Below are 14,716 nucleotides of genomic sequence, written 5' to 3' on the forward strand. Positions count from 1 at the left end.
CTCTTTACACAGGCTGCCTGTTAGGGTTAGGGCTGATTTTAAGGTTTTATTGTTAACCTATAAATCAATACATGGACTTGTTCCTACTTACCTCGCTGAAATGATCCAGCCATACATACCTACACGTAACCTACAATCGCAAGACGCAGGCCTTTTAATTGTACCTAGAATCTAAACAAACAGCCGGAGGCAGGGCATTTTCTCATAGAGCTCCACTACTGTGGAATGATTTGCCAATTAAGGTTAGAAATGCAAACTCAGTGCAAACTTTCAAGTGTCTACTAAAGACTCATCTCTAAGGCACGGTCTATGATTAGGTGTAGCCTGGCCCAGGGGCATGAAGGTGACCAGGAAGGCTTGATACTGTCCACCCTTGCTGTCTTGCCAGGTGGGCTCTCATTGCCACTGGGATGCCCTCCCTCCAATCCCTCTCGGGGGCGGAGTCACTGGCTGGTTGTTGTCTCTCTGTTGCACACTTGTGCGACTGGGCTGTACTCTGCTGGCAATACTCGGCCCTCATTCAGGGTGGTTGCGGTTGGTGGGTGTCCCTTTGGTTCATGCTTGGCAATGTGGGTGGATTGATTTCCTTCCTGTTGGCCCCTGTCCATGGCCTCCCCCGGGTAGGGCCACAGTGTCGCCGGACCCCCCAGTCTCAATCCCAAGGTCTTAAGCTGCTATATTATTGTGTTGGGGGAGTAGGGTCAGTTCTCCTTGTCCGTTAAGTTCTCCTTCTCCACTATAAATCCTTATTGATATGAGGAATGCATTTTCTGAATTTTCCCAGTCTCCTCCCGTTTTGAACTTCCTATAGCTGTCCAGAGTCCTCCTGGTTGTGTTGCAAATCGAGACGGTTCCTGACGATTTCAGCTGCCACTGTGCTGACACCTCCCCCTCTCCCGTTTTGTTCCTTTCCTTGTTCCTTCTGGTCATGCTTCCGACCTGGACTAAGTTTAAATAGACTCTAGACTCAGTCCACATGCATTTATTAATTTTTACAATAATCTTAATATGTTCACCTGGCACAGCCAGAAGAGGACTGGTCACACCTCTGAGCCTGGGTCCTCTCTAGGTTTCTTCCTACATTTTGGCATTATTAGGGAGTTTTTCCTAGCCACTGAAATTCAACACTACTGTTGTTTGCTCCTTGGGGTTTAAGGCCAGGTGTTTTGTAAAAGCAGTTTGTGACATCTGCTGATGTAAAAAGGGCTTTATAAATACATTTGATTTTTTTCTTGATAACGCAATTGTGTTAAAACGATTGTCTTGGGCTGCAAATTGACAATCTCAATTTCTTTTTTTGCGGTTGCGAGTTGCATTCATTTTCAATCAATTTGTTTTTGTGTTTGAAAATATTTTATTTGCAATATATATATTTTTGATCTCAATACATTTTAGTTGATGTTTTGCTTTCAATATAATTTTGTTTACAATACTAATACTTATGTTTGTTCTTATTGAAAAAAAAGTAACTCCATATCCTGGAGGCTTAGAGAACACAATTCATTCTTTCAAAACCATACGATATTTACTCAGAGAAAGGTCCAAGGCAGAGAGAGATTGTAGTTTATTTATGGACCAGCATATCTGTAAGTATAAAACAAAAAATCTCAACCGTTAACCTGACTGACTCTAGTATGGTTCTTTTTGGAGGACTATGTTTAAAGAAGACATTGTTAACAATACCATTGCCAGAAAATAACATTCAGATGTATTTACACAAAATAATACAAAATATTGCAAGTAAACAGTACAGGTGAAACAATGAGAAAATAAACCTAACAAGACTGAGAACCGAGCAGAAAATTATGAGAAGCCGACTTCTCCACAAATATTTGGGGTAAGCAAAAGGTTACAGTGAGTCAAAGTTCACGGTTGAGTTGCTGTCTGACTGGATGCACAGGGCAGGCGTTGTATCAACCAATGGTTGTGTGTCAAGTAACCACCTGGTCCTTTGGGCACCAAACTACTCCATCATATGACCTGAACAGTTAAACGTTAACTACCTTCACAGGTGTCATATACGATCTGGCACATGGCTGACATGTTGACACTGAGGAATGAGTGGAAACGTTCAGCAGCGAAAACCAAACTGTGAATTTAGCTTTGTAAAGAAACCCTGTTTAAACGTGAACATATTGTGAACTGAATCTGGCCATCAGACTGTGTGATACTGTTCGTATAGTAATACAGACACTAACAGTATTGCCTCTGATCCACGAGGAAAATAAAATCACAGTGTGTAATGAGACCAATCTTTGACTAGCATTTTACATAATTCCCTGTATGACATCAGAAAGTACACATCTATACAGTGCCATTATATAATAATATAGTTTTATTTCCCTATTGAAAACCTTATTAAGGTTGTGCTCTGTAAAACAGTCCACATGATCAGAAAACATTATGCAATGGGAGACGATCAAATACTAAGTACTTTACAATATTGATAAAGGAAAATAGGTTGCAAAATATGGCTTAATGGAAAGTGTTCTGTCAGTTACAGAAAGTTCAGGTGAGGTCTTCAATACACAGTACAGTTCAGCAATTTGTTGAGTACATGACAGCAAGCTCCAAATGACACCCCAAGCATTAATATGATGCCGCTTTGCACCATCGAACCCATATGACCGTCACCTCCTGTTTGTCGTCTTGTATGGACTCCACTACCTACAGCACTGACCATGACACTGCACAGCACACTTTCATTCTCTGGTCTTTTAACCGAGCTGACTGGCGCTCCAGTCTACAGAACACTGAACGTGCATCTGAATACAACTATCCTGTCATTTCTCCTCAGCTGGCCCAAGCTTGCACCTGGAGAATCAGATCTGGTCTTGGCCTTGAGTCTGGTTCCATGTTGACGATGACTGATAACTCCTCAGTCCTACCCCACTCCCATGCCGTAGAAAGAGCGGTTAGTGCTGCATTCGACTGCGCCGCCTCTCAGAGTGCTCCCGTCGGCCTACAGATGCGGTCGTCCAACTGCTCGGTGGCGCCCTCATGTGGAGCAGCACAGGGCGATCTCCTGGACTGTGGCCAGCTCGCTGAGCAGCAGCTTCATTCGGTTTTTGAGCTGAGGCAGACGGGCCAGGGGCTCTGGGGGCTCCAGCTCCCCCGTGTAGTCCAGCCAACTCTCCAGCACTAAGCGGGGGACACAGAACAGACAGCAACTTCAATCACTCAAGTCGCCGTGGCGTTAGGAAACGCGTCGCTGGCTGAGGGAAACACGGGGCGCGTCCTACCGTCCAGCTCCCTCTCGATGAAGTCCATCCTGTGAGTGACCTCGTCCTGCACAGCATCGATGTGGTCCAGGAGGTTGATCTGCCACTGGTGCTGCTGGCCGGTGCCGTCTACATCTCCCCCCACGCCCTCCTCCACCCTCACCTCCGCCTGGCCCCAACGACCAGCGTCTGAACCCTGGACACAACGGGGGGACAAGGATCTTTCAGGAAATGGGTTTTCACCCCAACATTTTTGTGATTTAGATGTCTTGTGCATCTTGGAATGTATTTTTCCACTGCTCTGCTGACCGACAATGTATTTTCCACACAGCTGACCAGTAAACTAAATGGGTTCGACAGTAGTTCAGACGACATCACCTTGGTGTGCGTGTTGAGGTGTGTGTGGGCTGAGAGCACACTAACCTTGGTGCGTGGGTTGAGGTGTGTGTGGGTTTTGGGGCGGCCTGTCTCCAGCATGCCTCCGTAACGCTGCTCCCTCTCCAGGAGATCCTCGGTACTCCTCAGACTGTCCTCCAGCTCAGAGCCCCTCCGTGTGGTCTCCACCACCAGCCTCTGCTCCACTGCCGGGTAGTACGCCCGCGGCTTCTGGTAGCAGTGCTCGCTCATGATGTACGAGTCCTGGAACGACTGGTAGGGGGAGAACGAAGAGGAGGACGAAGACGAAGCTCGGCTGAGCTTCTCCATGGCGACCGACATCAGGCTCTTGTGGTCCCTCTCCGAGCCGTCGTCCGTGGGCGCGGGAGACGGTGCCGTGTCAGTGCCAGTCCCTGATCCGCCCTTCCTCCAGGGCCTCTCGACCCTCTTCCAGGGTTGGCACCACAAGCGGAGATCTGGGTGTGTCTGGGTCCTACAGGTGCACACAGGGGAGGATCAAACTACCTGCTCCTCTTTCAGTCTTCCTGTGCCATCCAAATGTGTGTGTAGTCTACTATTTCTGACTGAATCATCTTATCAACTTGCTTGGTAGCAGGAATCTCATTTGCCATCAAACAAAACAAGATTTTAGCTCAAGAGTATCTTGCAGTCTCAGACTAGGTTTCTCTTATTACACAGAATGCACACCTGGTAGAAAGTAGAGCCAGTTCAATGATAGGGGCATGACTTTGGCTAAAGATTATTTTTTGTGAAGTTGTGGTCAGTCTTTCCATTATGGAAGTTCAGGGCTGCATGACAGCCAAGCCTACGGTACTGATTCTGGAGTAAAAAAAACTAAAAACATTCTCATATGTTCAGCAGTCAGCTTTTTTCTGCACAAGCAAATCGAGGCTAGGCTGGGCGTGATTAGGGGATGGCCAGCTGGCTGGCAGATGACGTAGAATATGCTGAGCGGACTTTGCAGTCACTGAAATGAATCTGCCATAATGCTCTTAACTCTTATATATTCCCCTATGGGCTGGTTTTGTGGACACAGCTTACGCCTGGTCTAGGACAAAAAAAAACTAGCTCAATGAAGTTTATGGAGACATTCTGTGCTCAGTGAAAAGTTCTCTCTCTCCGGACCTACATGTCCTACAGTGAATAGTGCTGAAACAGTGATAGGCTCATGCCTACACATTGGCAAACTTTTTTTCATTTCGAACTTCCCGGTCAACTTCCCGGTCAAGCCTACAGATATTGTGAGGAACAATATCAGAACGCCTGGTGTGGCTCATGTTGGGTTTATCCTCTGGGCAGTAGTGAACCGGGTTTACTATTCTACTCACTGTAGGACGCTCATCTTCAGCTGGAGCCCGTTAAGCACCTCCACCACCCGCTGCACATCACCTAGCAACTGGTGTGTTGCTGCGATCTTCTTGGCGTTCTGGTGGGAGTAGTTCTCATCCAGGAAGGACAGACCATACATGTGACCACTGCTCAGCCAATCACGGTCGTACCAGTAGCGTAGGCTCTGCCTCTGACCTGGAACAGAGGTCATGGGGGGGGGGGGGAGAGTAGATGCACAGGCACAGTCAGACAGACAGGCTTGTTTTGTTCGGCGTGAGCCTCCACCCGACCACCCCGTGGAGGAACCTGAGGTGGAGTTCCCAGCAGGCCTTGCTGTGTGTTTGCTGTCTCACCTGGTGGGTCCCTGCAGATGTAGCAGGCGTATTTGTCGGGGATGTTCTCCTCCAGGAGGCCCATGCAAGTCCCATGCTGCCAACACATACACTCTTCACACTGGGGAACCAGATGGAGACCCGACAGTTAGCATCAGCTAGTCAGCCATACAAGCATCAAGCCCTGCTGTCAAGCGCTGGCCCAAGCTTGCATCGGGCCAATCAGATCTGGTCTAGGCCTTGGGCCGGGTTCTGTTTTGATATGACTGATGTGAATCCACCACTGCCCTTGCGGATGGAGGGACGTTGGAGCCAGTACCCTGAGACAGCTCACCTGTATCATGAAGTCGTTCTCCTCTTCCACCTCACAGACGCAACGCACAATCTCCTGACTGCCCGTCTCCAAGGCAACAGAGCCCAGATTCAGGGGTGGAATGTTAACGCCCAGCTCAGCCTCAAGCTCGTCATCGCTCCACCCACAGCTGTCAGTGGACCAATCACTGATGCTATCCTCATCTAGACGGGAAAAGGATAGAAGGGGTTAACTAATTTAAAAAAAACATCCTGGTTTAATTAACCCCACAAACTAATTTACAGTGTGGTTTCTTCTTAAGAAGCTTTCCCATTCTTTAGAGTGAGCCCCAAGGTGATAATGTCATTTCGATGCAATTAGTGAAGCGCCAGCAGATCGGGTACTCCACAGTAGAAATATGTACACGGGAAACTAAAGCATCATTTATCTACATGGTAACATCCCTCTTAAAGACAGCTCTGTGGGCTGAATATATAACACACCATATTCACAAAATGGCAATAAATCAAGTCATAGCAGCTGAGAAAAAGGCCCTGAATTAAATTAATAAAACATAGAATCAGTCCTCCACTTGACAACAGATCTGGTTTGATTGCTTGCCATGCCATTTAATGTGGAACATGGTGAGCAAACTTGGTTTGATAGAGAGATGAGGAGACACAGGTCAAAACTGAGGACAAATGTCTTGAATGACTAAAATCAGGAAAGAAAAACAGCAAAAATGAGGAAGCAACACACCCACACAGACACACACACACACAGACAGACAGACAGACAGATACCCACCATCCACGTGTATCTGATCTGAGTGGCTGACTCCAGGCCTGCAGTGGTACGACTCAGGTTTGTGATTGTGTGACAGGGGGAATTTGAATGGCAAATTCAATTTGGACTGAAGAGCGAATACGGAGATGTCAATATTCTCCTCACTACCCGTGTCCTCTGTTAATAGTGGGGAAGGGGTGGGGGGTGGAGGGCAGACGCAGAACAAAATGTGTCAAATGCTGGTGAGGACAGTCAAAACCAACGCTCCTCTATTGGGGAGGGGGAAACAGTCACCGTTTGAAAAAGATCTGTGATGTTTACAGCCGAAGACAGATGTCTGCATTACAAAGAAACCCTTAAACGTTTTGAGACGTGAGCTGGCCCAAGACAACACTATTCAAAGCTAATTGCTTAAGAGTTTACGCAACAAACCATCCTTTTAATAGGTGCGCCATTATAACAAGCGTCGAACACATACACGCTCACAGAGTGAATTTGGGGTTTTTAAGTGGTGATTGGAACAGTTACTGAACTGCTCTCATGGCGGCACGCGCATATTAGTGCGTTTTCCAGGACTATTCAGACGGCTAAAGAAACGTACAAACATGCCGTAAAGGACGTCATTACGTAATGTGTCCTCCCATCAACTAAACATCCACTAGTGATGTGCAAGGCATCAGAGCCAGTGAACCGTTGCTGATGCATGTGAGCTGACGAACTGACACAGGCCAGTATTAAAGAGGTGTGTAGGTGTAAAGACCCTCTCACACGATCCCACCAGGAGCCACTCAGCCTGAATGAAGCAGTGCACAAGCAGGACACTCAGGGTGACTGGACCCCTCCTCACCAGACTTGGCCTTCTTCTTCTTCTTCTTCTTCTTGAGTTTAATGCGAAGGAAGTCCCTCTGCTTCTTCTCCTTCAGCCGGTCTTGGTCTTTTACCAGTCCTGGAGGGAGAGAGAATCGACAGTTCGGAGCGGCTGAGGTGCCTGAAGACATGTTCTACCATTACAAATGCGGCAGCATGTTTGGGAATATTTCTGTGGTGGATATTTGATCAGAAAAAGACAGCTTAACATTTGCTCACATTGATTTACCTATTCAAAGGGATAGTTCGACCTAGATTCATATTTGGGTGAGGTTTGGCTTACCCTAGGTTTCTACTTGCGTTGCAGCTAATGTTGCTCGCACAGTTTCAATTCATGAATTTGGACAATGCAAATAATGCTAATTCGAGGTTGGGACAGAGTGTGAATAATGGCTTGTTGTGAAAAATGACTCCATGGGCCTTCAAGAAACAACTCAGGGTAAGTGGAATTTCACTCAAATATGAATCTAGGTCAAACTATCGCTTTAAGGCTTTTTTTTGTCTTTCCACACCACATCATCTAATATAGACCCACAGACTGTCCTGGACATCTCTTCATCTAATATAGACCCACAGACTGTCCTGGACATCTCTTCATCTAATACAGACCTACAGGCTGTCCTGGACATCTCTTCATCTAATACAGACCTACAGACTGTCCTGGACATCTCTTCGTCTAATACAGACCTACAGGCTGTCCTGGACATCTCTTCATCTAATACAGACCCACAGACTTTCCTGGACATCTCTTCATCTAATACAGACCTACAGGCTGTCCTGGAAATCTCTTTATCTAATACAGACCTACAGACTGTCCTGGACATCTCTTCATCTAATACAGACCTACAGACTGTCCTGGACATCTCTTCATCTAATACAGACCTACAGACTGTCCTGGACATCTCTTCATCTAATACAGACCTACAGACTGTCCTGGACATCTCTTCATCTAATACAGACCTACAGGCTGTCCTGGACATCTCTTCATCTAATACAGACCTACAGGCTGTCCTGGACATCTCTTCATCTAATACAGACCTACAGACTGTCCTGGACATCTCTTCATCTAATACAGACCTACAGACTGTCCTGGACATCTCTTCATCTAATACAGACCTACAGACTGTCCTGGACATCTCTTCATCTAATACAGACCTACAGGCTGTCCTGGACATCTCTTCATCTAATACAGACCTACAGGCTGTCCTGGACATCTCTTCATCTAATACAGACCTACAGGCTGTCCTGGACATCTCTTCATCTAATACAGACCTACAGGCTGTCCTGGACATCTCTTCATCTAATACAGACCTACAGACTGTCCTGGACATCTCTTCATCTAATACAGACCTACAGACTGTCCTGGACATCTCTTCATCTAATACAGACCTACAGGCTGTCCTGGACATCTCTTCATCTAATACAGACCTACAGGCTGTCCTGGACATCTCTTCATCTAATACAGACCTACAGACTGTCCTGGACATCTCTTCATCTAATACAGACCCACAGACTGAACTGGACATCTCTTCATCTAATACAGACCTACAGACTGTCCTGGACATCTCTTCATCTAATACAGACCTATGTCCATGCCACTTCTTTCAGTACTCTCTCTCCCCACGGCCCTCTGTCCATTCCTGTCCAGATGGTTCTCTTTGCTCTTCTCCCTCAGTAGTGCCCTCTGGTGCTGGCTCTGGGGATTGCCAGCAGGTGGCGCTGACGTGCGTCTGCCCATCGTCTTGGCCTCGCTACGTGGCGACGGGGGACTTCTTGTCGGACTATGCACAGTGGAGTCTACCAGGTATAGAAAAACAACACTTCAAAAACACCTGCTCTCCTCTTTGGTCAGCTCCATCGTGTAGCTAAAGCACTTCTATTAAGCTTACGCATTGAGGCGGAGATTGTGCGCCGCCTCTTAGGGCTCTCCAGGGTGGTAGGGGAGGGGTGCTTCTCCGAGGCCCGGGTCTGGACGCTCCTGGTGGGACTGAGGTCCTCCTCCAGCTGCTGATCCTCTCCGTGGTAGTACTTCATGTGGTAGTGTAGCAGCTTGGCCTTGCGGAACGACTTGGGGCAGCCGGCAGCGCTGCATTTAAACGGGTTGTGGTCCAAGTTGATGGACAGGACAGGGGGGGGCTGGTTTTTGATCACTCTGTACACTGAAAGAAACAACGGAGGGGTTTAGGAGAGGACGGACCAACGGCCAGATGTGACCGGCGTTAACAGGGAGACTGAACGGCGTTAAACAGTGCGCAGGAGGACTCACGTGGCTCCCGACTGAATCTGTTGGGGTTGTGGAAACCCTGCTTCCTTACAGCTGAAACACAGGCACAAGAGACCACGTGAAACAGACCGCATTTGACAAGGCAAGTTCAAGACAAGACAAATAACCGACCATTCTACCAAAAGGCATTCAAACTGTCTATGCCAATTTGAAATACTGACAGAACCTCTAAATGTAGGTGCGCCAGCATCTTCAGTGCACTGGAGATATGAGAATGGCTTTTGTATAGTGACTTTCTATGGTATTGTGGTCTTACGTTTCACCGGGAGCGTCGGTGGCGCAGGCGCGGAGCTCTCCGGTTGGCTGGCTGCATCCTGCCCCGCCGTCTCATTCGTGGACGAGGCCGAGGGTGATGTGACAGGCACTGGATCTACCTTTATCGACACCTGATTGGTTGACTCGGCGGAAGGCTTGCTTTCATTGGGCGAGCTCAGGACTTTGTCCTCAGTTTTCGTTTCGACCTCTTCCTTCTTCACCTCTCCATTGAAGTGAATGGCCCCCTCCTCACGGTGTCCTTCGTCCTCTTCCACCTTCACTCCATTCAGGTCCACTGTGCCCGCCGTGTGACCGCTGGCATTCTGCTCCGCGCTCGGCACCGTATCCACCTCCTGCATAATGGCGGTTGGACTCTCTTTGGCCACGTCGCCCTCGCTGTCCTTAGTCTTGGGCTTCTCCTCCCCCTCCCTCTCGCCCCATTCGTCATCATCGTCGTCGTTATCCTCCCCCGTTTCGCTGTCCCCCTCCTGGTCCGAGGTACTGCGCCTGGCCCTTTTGCTCTTAGGGCCGTTCTCGTGAGGCCTCCTGTCCCTGGCATTCTGGGGCTTCCTGACCTCGTTCCTCTCAGTAGACCGAGGTTTCCGTCCTCCTCTCTATTTCCGGTGGAGGGAGAAAACGTGGCAACGTAAGACCCACATAAATGTGATCCTCTGCACGGAGAGCCGACCCAGTGTGAACAGTAATGCAGGATCAAACACCACTAAAGACCCTGATGAGAGGTCACCAATAGCTCACCTCTCTGACGAAAGGCTTCACGTGGATCCCCTTCACGGTCTGGACGACCCCATCATAAAACTTGACGGTGTACGAAGCTGAAGGCAAATGGAGATCAGGTGAATCAAACACATTGTCAGTTCAAAATTAGGTCCGTCCCCGTCTGTGCTTTAAAAATAACATAGAACTATGACCTACCACGAATGCCAGAGAACAGGAGACTTGTCATTATCATATATTATGTTATGTAAGGCGGCCACAAACTGCAATTATTCCTCACAATGCAAGATGTGTTTTAGACCTAGATGTTCTGCTGAAGTTCATCATGTTAAGTAGATATTATCTAGGGAGATCATGTCACTTCTCTGGGGACTAAAACTAGCAGCAAAGGTTTGATGAAAAGTGCAATGTAATTTCTGCACAGCGTGTTATGCCAGTGGATGGTGTCCGCTCATTGTTGGCCTCCTTTCTCCCCTTCATGAATATGGCAATATATTTCTCTGACTATGTTCTTCCTTTATCCCTAAAAATGTAAGGCAGTGCAAATTTCCACAGCGAGTATGAAAAGGATCCATGAAACCATATAGTCCACTCTTTCTCTGGTGAATGTGTCTGTATAAATAAAACTATATCTACACTATCTGCATAGATAAAATCGGTTTCTGTCAGGCCAAAACGGTGGAAGAAAACCAGTTCCTTCTGGTCCCTAATCTTAATAGGCACACCAGAGTTTGCACGGAAATGCTGTTGATAGTTCAAGAAGAGCAACTTTTTGGTTCTGAACAAGCACATTGACAAGATATTTCAGTAGGTAGACTGTTAATACTGTGGATAGCCTATTCCATTTCCTATCAAATTCATTACATTACTTCAGCTTCACACATGCGAGCACTTCACACAATCATCCCACTTTGAGAACCACCGGACTAGTGAGACTGTGAGAGACACAGGACTTCTAAAATAATATATCTACTGATACAGGAGCAAATAAGACGGGTATCTCTGAAACTATAAAATAATACACTGCTCTATTACAATCTTGGTTGATCAAGGACCAAATTACCAAACAACTAAATAGGGTCAGTCCTATTCAAAATAGATCTGTTACACCCGGGTATATCTACCAGATTTCTAACGGGTACTTACATAAACATGTCAAGGGACTGATTTCCCCTGTGGTCCTCTACTCTGCTGAACAGAAGCATGCATATAAATTTGTCTCAAAACCACCCACCATCTTTATTGACTGCCAACACCTTGGCAGGGTAGAAGCGGCAATCCGACCAACTGGCGAGGACTTTGTCATTCACATGAAATCCCTGAAGACACATGAAAGAACATGACAATGTCAATCATGGATCCAGAATCAGCATGAGCAGATTTAAATGAAGTACAAGTAGGAGAACAGTTGATCTGATAAAGTGAAGTAAAATAATCTACGGGGACACAGTGGGTAGACCATTGGGACAGTGGCAAAACAGTAGGGAAACAGCAAAACATAGAGACAGTATAAAAAGTAATGAGACCGTAGACATAGTAGGAAGAGTAGAGACAGTAGACAGACACTATAGACAGTTGAGGGACAATGGAGACAATAGAAAAACCATAGATAGACACTATGGACAGTAAAGAGATGTGGAGGCCGTAGACAGAAACTATAAACAGTGGAGAGACTGAAGGGAATAGAGAAACAGTGGAGACAACAGAGAGACAGTAAAGATACATTAGAGTAACGAGGCAGTAGAGACACCAAATAGAAAGTAGACAGTAGTGAGACAATAGAGAGACAGAGGAGAATATAGGGAGACAGTGGAGCCAATAGAGAGACAGTAATAGAAACTAGACAGTGGAGAGACAGTAAAGAGACACTACAGCCAGTAAGAGAGACAGTAGAGAGACATTAAAGGGAGTAAAGCAGAGACAGTAGATAGAGACTATATGCAGTGGAGAGACAATATCAACAGTACACAGACACGTGGGATACCGTGGAGACGATACAGAGACAGTAGAAAGACACTATAGAAAGTAGAGAGAGTAAGTAAATAGGTAGAGTACTTCTCTTACAGGGATAGGACAGTCGTCCAGCAGTCCCTGTCGCCTTAGCTGGATCCTCTCTATAGGTCTCAGGTAGGGGCTGGTCCAGTCGAACCACTCGTCGTAGCGGTGGCTCCACTGGCGGTAGTGGATCAGAACCTTCTCCTCGTCATAGTCGATCTTCTCTATGTTGGCCGGATACCTAAGAGCAAATAAGACGAGTTCAGTATAACTGAGAAAAACACCGAAAGAGCAGGCAGTGGAAATGCAACTGAAATCAGAAACGGCGAGGAGACAACTAAAGAATGACTCACCAGTTTTTTAGGGTATCTCTGGCCTCTAGCGTTGCTCCCACCTCAAATGTAATCCCTCTTCTGTTAGGGGGAGTCTTGCTCATCGTGCCTACATCCACCTCCTGCTGACAAACAGAGACACACAAATCCAGCTCATAAAACACCGGACACACGGCCAGATCTTTAACTCCACCATGATAGCGCGCGTTGCTCACTGTCTTTTACTCAGTCTACCAAGATCTGAGTGCTATTAAAGTTCAGAGTCGTTTTGTTGAGGAGATTGCAGGAGAATAGGGAACAAGGGATGAGGATAATTTCTGTGGCGGATAGAAGGGAATTATTACAGAAACAAAATACTGTATCTAAGAATAACTACTACTTGTAGATATGTGTGATATAAACACAATAACAGTCCACTGGCAGAAGACACATGAGGATTCCACAATGAGTAGAAGAGGATAACAACTGAGGAACAATGTTGGCAGGCAGACTGACAGTGGACTTTTGCCTGACATCTCAAGCTATGTTGTAACCCAATAGTTCTAAGTTATGACCTTAGTCTGCTGCATACAAGATAGATGTGAACACTGTGTCTGCAAAATAAGGAACATTGAGCATCCATAATGTAGTCGCAAAAATTAGCACAAAGCTACATAGATGCTTTATAAGCATTTATAAGCAAAGCTGTAGACAAGCCTATTACATAACAATGGGTGATGTAAAAGAACTGAAGGTATGGTCTCTCTAAGAGCGCCATAACCCAGGCTTAAAAACAATTCTGAAGGATTTCTAAAGAAAATTCCTTTATGAAACATCTATTCAATATCTGAAACATTTGGCTTCAATGATTATTCAACAGCACACATAACGAGGAAACCCTACTGCCTACCTCAGATGTCGTCATCTTCGGCCACCTGATTCTTTTAATAACATTAAAGTACGCTAGCCTACATTAATTGACTAGTGGAAATCGGTGTCCATAGTCAAAACAACACGTAAACTCACTGAAGGGCCTGCGGGTAGCCATATGAACCACTCTATCGATTATAGCAATAATAATGTCTAATCTGTATTGTAGGCTAGATTATATATATTTACGCAGGCAGTATAACGCCAAGAGCCAGACAGCACGACTTGAAATTATGACGTCTGGTGTGTATCCTTTTCGTCCAACCCAGGCGATCACTAAGTGTGATAATTCTGCACTTGATTATAATGCTGCCAAATTAGCTATATTTTCGTTTTGACGATTAAGTCATTACTCAAAGATCCATTGTCTGGTCCATCGCTATGCATTACATTTTCTCGGGACCAGGATAATTGTATCATTTTATCAAAACACTTTTAGAAACAGGGGAAACACAATATTTGAAACAAATCTAGGCAATTATATTAGCCTACTTTGTGGATGCAAAACTCACCTTCGGGGATTGACTTTGAGCATATTCCATTTCAATGCAACCTAGTAGCCGGATATCTTCACACTACTTGGCAACCCACGTGTTTTCTGGTCAGGCGAACATTCCACGTATTGAAACAATGGAAGACAATAGCATTGTGGTAAGGTCTCTGAAATTAGATTAAGCTTATGTAGGCCAATTACTTATGTAGCAAACATGGATAACACGAATAAAATGTATTTAGGTTTCACAAACACATATTCCAGAAAAATTCATGTGAATGAATAGGGCATAATTATTTCTGTAAGTGTGTTCAAAACGTACGGAAGCGACCTTAATGACTCAAATGGCGCGCAATACGCTGTTTACAGCAGAACCGATAAGGGTGAAAATAACCTTCTACTATAGGCCTACTAGTACATTGTTTTAAATGCACTAACCTGACCATATAAGACTAATGGAACGGCAGATAAATGTCGAAATATTGCCTAA

At 46.0% G+C, this 14,716-nt stretch overlaps 1 protein-coding gene across 9 annotated transcripts in view; it reads right to left on the reverse strand.

Annotated features, from left to right (window-relative positions):
* Positions 1-1,547: 1,547 nt before the first annotated feature.
* Positions 1,548-14,716, reverse strand: part of phf20a (PHD finger protein 20, a) — a 14,155-nt gene continuing 986 nt past the window's right edge. For 2 of the 9 annotated variants that reach the window (XM_020055874.2, XM_020055877.2), the window contains 17 exons: positions 14,246-14,331; positions 12,846-12,949; positions 12,553-12,733; positions 11,732-11,816; positions 10,519-10,595; positions 9,764-10,376; positions 9,490-9,540; positions 9,113-9,382; positions 8,808-9,020; positions 7,204-7,302; positions 6,378-6,533; positions 5,613-5,794; positions 5,300-5,399; positions 4,946-5,141; positions 3,645-4,089; positions 3,243-3,417; positions 1,548-3,141 (listed from right to left, as the gene is read on the reverse strand). In XM_020055874.2, the coding sequence (XP_019911433.2) occupies positions 2,999-3,141; positions 3,243-3,417; positions 3,645-4,089; positions 4,946-5,141; positions 5,300-5,399; positions 5,613-5,794; positions 6,378-6,533; positions 7,204-7,302; positions 8,808-9,020; positions 9,113-9,382; positions 9,490-9,540; positions 9,764-10,376; positions 10,519-10,595; positions 11,732-11,816; positions 12,553-12,733; positions 12,846-12,949; positions 14,246-14,275 (3,120 nt within the window). In that variant the 5' untranslated portion in view covers positions 14,276-14,331 and the 3' untranslated portion in view covers positions 1,548-2,998. Of the gene's footprint in view, positions 3,142-3,242; positions 3,418-3,644; positions 4,090-4,945; positions 5,142-5,299; positions 5,400-5,612; positions 5,795-6,377; positions 6,534-7,203; positions 7,303-8,807; positions 9,021-9,112; positions 9,383-9,489; positions 9,541-9,763; positions 10,377-10,518; positions 10,596-11,731; positions 11,817-12,552; positions 12,734-12,845; positions 12,950-14,245; positions 14,394-14,716 lie in introns of all 9 variants that reach the window. The other 7 variants (XM_020055875.2, XM_020055876.2, XM_020055878.2 and 4 more) reach the window with 6 other exon arrangements.

This window comes from Esox lucius, chromosome 17, assembly GCF_011004845.1.
Source record: "Esox lucius isolate fEsoLuc1 chromosome 17, fEsoLuc1.pri, whole genome shotgun sequence".
Lineage (NCBI taxonomy): Eukaryota > Metazoa > Chordata > Actinopteri > Esociformes > Esocidae > Esox > Esox lucius.